The sequence below is a fragment of the Athene cunicularia genome, assembly GCF_003259725.1.
Source record: "Athene cunicularia isolate RWA chromosome 15 unlocalized genomic scaffold, athCun1 chr15_part1, whole genome shotgun sequence".
Taxonomy (NCBI): domain Eukaryota; kingdom Metazoa; phylum Chordata; class Aves; order Strigiformes; family Strigidae; genus Athene; species Athene cunicularia.
The window spans coordinates 6,380,226-6,389,836 of record NW_020799121.1 but is presented as its reverse complement, the minus strand read 5'-3'; the positions used below and the strand labels follow the sequence as shown (position 1 = coordinate 6,389,836).

General features: G+C 41.0%; 1 protein-coding gene across 1 annotated transcript; it reads right to left on the bottom strand.

Moving 5' to 3' along the window:
* Positions 1 to 5,946: 5,946 nt before the first annotated feature.
* On the bottom strand, positions 5,947 to 9,609 carry SDF2L1 (stromal cell derived factor 2 like 1; the record flags this gene model as incomplete). The annotated part of the gene is made up of 3 exons (XM_026859953.1): positions 5,947 to 6,617; positions 8,535 to 8,731; positions 9,558 to 9,609. Coding segments are annotated over 3 exons (528 nt in total), but the record flags the coding sequence as incomplete, so codon positions are not given.
* Positions 9,610 to 9,611: the final 2 nt, after the last annotated feature.

Sequence of the window (9,611 nt, the reverse complement as noted above, 5' to 3'; positions counted from 1 at the left end):
GCAGGGTGGCGGGAGAAGCCGACGGGTGCAGCCTCTCGGCGGCTCACAAACCGCTGCCGCCTCGGCAAGAGAGGGCAGCTCGGCTTTCATCCTAACGCCAAAGGGAACCCACGGCGGGTGGCACAGGATCCACGGTCCACGCAAGAGCCGAGGGGAGCCGGGTGAGTTACACCGGCGACAAGACGCGTTCATGTGGGTATTACCACTGACGTGTAACTAGAAACAGATCTTTCATTTTAGCTTCTGCTTTCGGGATCTCGCAAAACGCAACGGGATCGTTGTAGATGACAGGAAGAGAAGAGAGCTCACCGGTTAACGACCCTTTTGTGTCTTTCCTCCCCCCACTGAGCGGAAACCGGTATTTAATTTTATGATACAGGTAATTGCCTTAAATATCTTCTGTAAGCAAACAGACTTCAGCCTTGGCCGCACTTTATCGATCCTACAGAGAGATAGTAAACAGAAACGCCTAAAGCATCGCTTTATAGCCTGCGCTAACGTTTTAAACTTCCCTTTCAAAGAACCGAGTAGTACCTGACCGGGCAGAGCGCACTTGAGACCCGGCGGCGCAGGAGGTGTTACAGCAGCTGATCGACTTCGCCCCGTAAGGCAGGGAAGCGGCTGTTATTTGTTTCCCCCCGAAGAATATACATTTGCTGGCGATCAGAGCTACGCGCCTGAGAGGCTGCTGGGCTGCCCAAGGCGCCCGGTTCCCGGGGAGCCGGTCGGCAGCGCCCGGGCAGCGAGCACCAAGGCGGAGGAGCAGCGCTGACTAGCGGCCACCGGCCCCGGCAACCGGCGGCCAGAAGGGGAAAGATGTGCCCGTCCCTTCCTCTTCGGAACGGCCCCTGCTCGCATCTACGCCACCCAAGTTTTTATACAGATCATGTAAAGGGCTCCAGGCAGGACAGCGTAGTCAGCCGGACTTGAGTGAGCGAAAAACAATCCCCAGCGACTGGGTGGGCTCTGGGAGGGGCACCTGCAAACCCCGGGAGCAGCGGGAAGGTGTTTGGGGCAGCTCGACCCTTCCAGCCTGCAGCGCCCGGGCAGGAGAGCTGGGGCCGAGAAGGCATCAACAGAAGAAAAATACCAAGCTGGGGTACCTACTGTGTTCTGTGTTTAGCCATGGTTTGAGTTACACTAGATTCACCCCAGATACTCCCATTCTCAGCACAGCACGCACTTCTACTGCTCAGTACTCCCAGAAAATGAAGCTTATCTGAATAAATATGTGACCATCACGAAGATCAAACAAAGAGCCTTAGGTCCAAGCTCAACAGTCCTCCACACATTCAAAGCCAGCACCGGAACATTATTTTTATAGTTTAAAAAAGCACAGAGGAAGTAATTAGGCAGTTTTATAGCTGGCACGCATTCTAATTAATTTGTAATGTGTTTCATGAGGGTTTGGTACCCTTGAGATGTCACACAGCTTCTAACCCTAATGAAGCAGGACACCATTTTCCCAAAGGAGTGAAGACAGCTGAATTCCTCACAAAACAGCAGCTTAAATCAGTATCAGCACTGTCATAGGAGGATTCCACTGTGAACTTCATGCTAATTTAGAATTACTACAATACCAAATATAGTAAAAGGTTTTCACAATCAGTTTAATTTGCTGCAATTTAAACAGAAAGAAGCATTGAACTGCACAACTGCTAAAGTCTTTCAGTCTACTATATTCCCTCTGTTTCATACCCACCTAAATTCAGTACTGCCCTCAGAGGAATTGGTTGACATCTCTCAACCAATTCCCACACATCGCTAAAGTTATTGCAAATGTGATTAAGGAAACAGATTAGAAGGTCTTACCTTAGTGTTCTGTCTTTTGCGTAAGTTCTCAGGTGTAAATAGGTCTTGCTCAGGTATAAACATGGGAGCACTGAGACACTTAGAATGTTGGTGGGGGAGGGGAGGGAGAAAATATTTACTCCTCTAAGTATTTAAAATAACCTTAGGACCCTGAAGTTTATTAGTGTTTGTGACTAGTGTTTGTGACTACATAACAAATGCTACATACCCTAAGGTAAGCTTGAATTGCCTTGTTTTTCTAATGCAACTCCATGTTGGTAAAACTGAACTTTTTATTCCTCCTTGAGGAAGAAAACCCTGTGCTTCCCAGCCCACAGGATAGAATCAAGCAGACTACAGGAGGAAAGCACTACCTTAGCTCTGAGTATTCCTGTTTAAGGGTAACTTTTATTTTTTAACTGTTTTCTTAAAAAGCTTAATGACACAACCATGGGTGCTATCTTGTAAGCCCAAACACAAGAGTTCCTGAAAGGCAGTTGATGAAAGAGCCATGTTATGAACCAATTAATTCTCAAAGCTAATTGAATGGTGGCCCAGAACTGGATTACAGGAAGAGATGTTTGAAGATAGAACTGCAAAATCAAAAGGGCACAGATGAGAACTCTGAGGTAGGAAAGAGCAAAGTGATAAAGAGGGTCAGGCAGCATCATAGCACGCTGCATTCATTATTCTCACAGGCTCTTAGCCAGTTTCCCAGCTGCCAGCAGGGAACCTAACCAAAAAGCCAGCAAGGATGACAACCAGGGAGTGGCACCTAGCAAGATACTGCTGCTGGAACAAAATATTGCTAAGGTTCAGCCTCTGTCTAGAACAGGTGTGAAACATGGTGCATGTACACTGACAGCTAGTGCTTCAGTGCTGGAGAAGAGAGACAGAAGAGAAAGAAGAGTCAGCAAAACTAAGAGGCTTTAAAAAACTGCTGAGCAAGCATCACTGTTACAGGGTTGTTTTGATTGTAATTTTTTTCCTTTTTTGTTTTGATTTTTAAAAATATATACTAATTTAACTTCATAAAAACAGATATACCCAACTAGTATTCCCACACAAAAATTATAAATAAAACATTGGTTTATCTTTACCTCGACATTCAGAATGAAGAATCAGTGAGTAGTACATCCTTTCCACCACTTTCGAAGAACTAAAACCAGTTCTCATTCATACTGACTGGGAAGTCAAAACATGTGGCAAGTGTTCATATGCCAGAGCTTTAAAAAGCTTCAGGAAACAAAGAGCAAAAATGTCTGTAGACACACATGCTTGCCTCCAAAATTAACATGTCTAAGGATCTGTCATTTTACATTGCACTAGACATATACAGATGTGTAAAATGCAGTATTTGACAGATTTTTTTTCAAAGTAGAGAGTATAAAGTAGGTAGATTGTCTTTAGGAATTATTCCCACTGAGAACAACTACAAATAAGGATCCTTCTAATTATTTTCCCCAAAGCCTTTCTAGTTTATTAAAGGAAGAGTAACAACATCGACACACTTTTTCAAAGCGTTCTTGTAGTAGTGAGCAAGAAATTGGAAAGCACCTGTCAGTTATGTGAAATAATTGTTTTCTGCTAGCATCAGAAGCCAAAATAAAGTTTTCACTTAACCTTGAAGCATACAGAGAATTTTGACAAGAGGTATTATAAAATTACCACCTTAAAATGAAGAAAGAAGAAAAACAGTGTTCCCAACTTTGATACGTACATCTTTCAGTATTTTATGTTTTACCCAAGAGTCCTACCATGTTTAGGCAGATGATAAAAGTCATATGTAAACAAACAACAACAAAACGCAACAATATAGAACCCGGAATTCTCCAAGTCTCTAGTCCTCAGCTTTTGGGGAAGGACTGAGAAGTAAGCAACCAAAGTAAATAAGAATACCCATATCAGATTCTGAAATCTCAGTACTCCAGTTTAAAGCATAAAATGTAACATTAAACAGATACTAATACAAAGTCTTGTAAATCTGGAAGTTATACAGAAAAGAAATTACATTAGCAGAAGCCATCATTTTTCACAGCTATAAGCTTTTGCATGTCCTACATTAGCTTAGGACTTTTTGTAGTCTGCATTTAGCGTGCTATAGTTATTTTAGTACTATAATAGACGCTTCCGAAGTAAGATGTATTTCATCTGCCCTCATTTAAGAGTCCTTCAGCACAACTTTTATAGGGCTAAGAACTAAAAAAAAAAAGTCTATTGTGACACATGGGCAAGGCCAAATAACTTTTACATTTTGTTCAGAACCAAAAGTGAAGGAAACTCAGTTCACAGGAATATTGTTGAGTATGTCTTTAAATAAGGCATTCATGGGTACACGAGTGTGGGAAAGATTGGTTCTTTATGATCAGAAGGTACAAGTGTTTTCAAAACTAAGATCATATTAGAAAGTAAGCAGTAAGAACAAATAGGGTTTTTTTCAGCCTCACCAAACCAATTTGGCTAAAATCCAGAACAGAGAGGAAAGTCTAGTGAGATTCCACTCAAGCATAATAAATAAGACTGATAAATACCTTGGCTAGGGACAGAATCATCCAGGCAGAGATAACCTTGGGTATAGGGATAGTGCCTGGCACACAGACCAAGACAAGCCACACAGCTCTTCTTCTCCACCAACTCATTATTCCACAGGTGCACAAACGTTCAGCCCATACGGTTAGACATAAAGCTTTTAGCGCTCAGTGACAGAGCACTCATTGCCAAATTTATTTTTTCCTCCTGCCAAATGCTACCACTCTTTTTGTGTTTACTCATATACCAACTTCAAAAGAAAAGCCCTCCTTCTTAATAAAGGAAAGGAAAAGTCAGCTTGTTTATGCAGAAGGTGTGGTTTGTTTTTAAACAGTTATACTTTATAGCTACAACTCCAATACCAATTAGTCAGGAATATCAGTGAGCCTGAAACATTCATCACACAAAAGTTTACTTCAAACATAAAACAACAAAAGCTGGTCTACTTACTCTTCAAAATGCTCATAATCATTAAATACCCCCACACAACCAAAATTAATAGAAAAACAGTCTTACCTTTTTCTTCAAAGAAAGATAATCAGGTACACAAAACAACTGTTACAGAGGTTCCTTGTTCCATAGGGTATGAAAGATCTTCACTAGTAGTAAACCCTTAAATAAAACCTGAAGCTAGCCTGTACAGCACAACCTCACGAGGCATCACAAAGCGCTTAGCAGCAGATACATCCATAAAGCTTAACTGCAATTGCCTGTTGCACCTTCTCAACACAACACTAGAACGCTGCAGCATGTGACTGGAGCTGTAAAAGCAGTAAGTAAATCAGTTTCCTGCTTCTTTAACTGATTGACTAATTAAGACCATAATCAGTAAACTATTTACACATGGAGGCAAGAGCATCCACATTTTCTGACTTTTCACACTCATTTTGTGAGCTTTTCTGTTTAAAGCAAATAGAAAATGTATGGTACTTTAAATTTTAAGCAATATTTCCAGTGATAGTAACAAAAACATTCAAGAAATAGGGTTTTTTCTCTTTTCACAGAGAAACACAATAATTCAGAACTTGTTCAATTAAGATCCCTTACTAGCACTTGGGAGCATACCATTCTGTCAAAAATCCAGAAAAAAAACATCATGTAAGATTCTTCTGTCTCTTCTTCTGGATTCACACAAAAAACCCACATGGGTGTATGCCCCACTATTTATTCACCTGGATTCTCATACTGGTCTTGCAGAGTCATGTGCAAGTACAACATAGGTCACGTTCAACTGTTTCTTCACGTCACATGGAATTTTATAAAATTCTAATATTAAACAAACAGTAGCTTTCTGCACCAGTTCACAGAGCAGAGCAGTTTTACCACTCAACAATTAGCAGTATCACCATTACCAGAAAATCTAAACTTCTTTGGAGAAAGATAATAAATTAAAACTTTGTCTTTTTACTTCAGCATACACAGTATATTCAACTCTTCCAAAACAGTCCACAATGAAACTCATAAAAAACATTGGAAGCAATTTTCAAATGGACCACATTTTTTTTCTGGAAGGCTGAATAGCTGACTTCAAGCCATTCAAAAGACACCATATTTGAGAACTATGTTTCCCTTTATAGACTTACTCCGACTCCTCTTTAATAACATTATCTCACTAAGAAGTAGAAATCAGTCTCAAAATATTATAACTTGGAAAAGATTACAAAATACAAAGTTTTATTGTACTTGGGACTACAGAAATGTATTACTTCAGTTTTTCCATTTCCTACAAATTTGAGAAAAAGTAACAAGCAAACCAAATGACAACAAAAACTAACAGATGTATGAACTAGTTTCACCAATTAAGCTTGTAAATTCAGAAAGGATTTCACCAAATAAATCTCAATGGCTGAACCTGGCAGATGCCATTCCCAACAGAAGTGCTGCATTCCTAGAATGAACTAACGCCTTTCAGTAATACAGAAAGTCAGTCACTTAGGCAAGGCGGGACTTGTAAGAGACCAAGGATTAGCATCTCCGAACACTGGAGTAAGCTGAAGCATTTTGGATCCTCTGCCAATTCAGAGCTCATCATGTTTTGCAGGGTCCATACTGGGTTTGATGAAGACTCCCTCCATTGCTTTCCAATAGTTGTGATGATTAGCAGTAGGCATGCCATGAACTTCCCGCTGGCCTCTAATGGGATGGCCATACTGTTCCCCTGTTATGGAAAGGAACACCTCAGTTCCTACGTGCTTGAAGCGCACTGCATCCTCCCGCTCCCAGTAAGTCCCACTGCACTGCACAATCCATATATCGAGGTCATCTCCTTCGCCATCATCACCAAAGGCACTTACTTCCTGTTAGAGACACAAACTTCCTGAAGTGAAAATGTAAGCAAACACCTCCAATACACATACAAAAATATCAACTACAAAGTCAGCAGAGTATGAAAGCAAGGATGGAGAGGAAAGAAAAAGTGTTGTTGCATCGCTTTGTCAACAGCTATAAAATTCCAGTAGCAGGAACTCTGTACTGCTACAATCTGAACACAAAGTGCCAACAAACTCCAACATGTCATGTGAGCAAAAGCACCAACAAACCCCAATATACATTACAAATTAAACGAAAGAGGACTTAAGCAGAGATCAGAACGATCCTTCTGAGAAAAACTCAAAATAAACAACTCTAATGCTGATGCAAATTTTCCCCACTCAAAAAAAATTTGTGACTAGACATTTAGTTCTGTAGTATGACCATCTTCATAACTACCACTGCAACAGGTTTTTTTCAGCATGTGTTTTTATCCCAACAACTGAGCTTGTTAAGCAAGCGTATTCCTTTTTTACTGAATTATAACAAGCTTACAATTGCATCAACAACTATCTGGTTTACACTCTTTCTTCAGATAGACAGCTGAATTTCTTTAAAAGAATAAGGAAGACCATTAAAGCCAATTAATTCCTGTTAAAACAAAAGTTAGAGATTAGATTTCATTATGCACCAAAAAAAATTCCAAGCATTTCCAGACAGACTAAGCTCCAACTGTTCAGGACCCTAGACAGCCTTTAGTTCTTAAAAACCTGATAATGAGAAGTGATGAACAACTTGAAAATATAACTGCAGTAATTTGTACCTAGCACCCTAAAATTTCAGGGTCATGTTAATTCAAGTTTACGTAGGCCAAAGTGTGTGAAAGATGACGTAAAGAACATGAACTAAAAGTCTGTGTTCATAAGTACATCATATTTCAATAGTGTCATAAGTCACAGTCCTGTCAATCTCTGGAAAGCCATGCAAACTTGCCTTTTGCTTAGATACTACGCAAACACAGCAAAACCAAAGACACGTGACAGCTGCTGAACATTTTTGCCTTAATGGCAATGCTATATAAATTGTCTAAACCAACAAATGGAGACTGGGGGAAGGTTTTAGAATCAATCTGTTCTTTAAATAATTCTTCTGAAATGCTATTTTTTCCATCACTTTTTTTGTTTTAATAACCAGATCACTTAGATACCCTACACAAAACTGGACCTTATTGTCTCAGCCATTTTACCCATGGTAAAAGACAAACTTTTTTGACAAAGAGTCAGGTCTTTCAACTTTAAACATAATGACCTATCTACATAGCCTGAAGGAAGACTAACCAGTGACAAACTTCCAGCAAGTTTGTATTATTTATTTTAAGAGAGATTTTCAATCTTGGAGAAGCATTTGTTCAAGGATGATACCAGCACCTAATTACAGTTAGAAATTACACTCTTCCAGATATGTACAAAATGATAAATAAATATGATTGTGAAGGCAGATTCATTTTTCCTGTGGAAGAGGACCAAAATAGGGATAGCGAGAAGATGACTGAAACTAGTAGATTGAATCACCAAGGAACTTGGATATAGGAATGCCTAGTGGTATAACACATGATTATTTGCCTTACTCTAGAGCAATCTTCATAATGTTGAGGGAGGTGCCCAGTCTTCTATACCTTGAAAATGCTAAACATTTCACAACAGTCTTGCCAGTAGAATAAAAAAAATGCAGATTCGTTAAAACTGCTGTAAAATACTGATATTGGTGCATATTAAATTTTACACCTGTCAAGAACTTAAATACATGATTCCAAGATGCAGAAAAGCATATACTTGAACTCTGGATATGCACAGACATACTGTTTCTGACAGCTGGTACCCAAGCCTGATTCTTCAAAACCATGAGAAACTGCAGTCAATAGCATGTACTATCTATACAAAAGCTTAAGATTTAAAACAACTCACCTGGTTATTGGAGAGTGGTGATGGGAAGTGATGAGTGTGTAAATTTTTTCCTGTGTTAACATGGGTAAGTCGTATGGCTTGTCCACATTTCACTGGTGTCCCGCGCTGGCAACTGCCATCACTTTTCCCACGAATCCTCCAGTAACTGTTAGCATCATCTGAAGCTTCAACTCCTGTCACTGACTGTTGCCCACTTCCTGTTTGAATGAATTAAATGGCAGGAGACTTAACCCACTTCCCCAGTTCAAAAAGTCCTGACAGAAGTCAAGCAACTTGCTTTAATGTTCTAAAGCCTCCATGTTTAAGAGATGTTTAATTCTCACAGTCTGTTTAGTGATTATTGATTATTATCTGATTATTATCAAATTACTGATTATTATCTTTAATTACTTTAGTGATTACTGATTATTATCAAATAATCTTTCAGACTGAAAAAGTTACAGCATGTGTTAGCAGATGCAAACTGTCAAAGTTCATAGCGAACACATGACAAGGAAATCTGATCCATGATAACTATTATTCACACCATCCCACCTTTCTCAAAACTACTACCAAGGTCTTTGTGTCCCCAAACAAACCAGCACCGTCGATGCCAGAATAGACACTGCAAAGGTACTGCTGAGGCCCTACATGCAACAGAACAGGGCTCACCTCAGGGATGAGGAGAAAGCATCCCCGTCAAATCCCCACTCCTGGGCCGGCAGAGCACAGCTGCAACGTTTTCCTGTACCCCGGGCCTCAGCATCCTCCTCTCCCTGCCAGGTCTCCCGTGTGCCCCACCGCCCCATCCCTGGCCTGCTGCTCCCTCTGCACAGGGGACACGGACCTCAGCAACCTCTAACCTCCTCCTCCTTCACCGCCTGCCTCCCCTCCCGTTTCTCTGCCATCCCGCCGATTCCCTGCTTCCCTCATCGCCTCCCCCCCCGGCACTTCCTTGCCCCCCTCACAGCCACTTCCCTGCCCCCCGCCATTTCTCAGCTCTCGGCCCCTCAGCGCGGTGTCCCTCGGCCCGGCTCTGCTCACCGGAGCCGTACTTGACCTCGTGCGAGTGGAGCCGCACGCTGTGGCGGGTGTTGA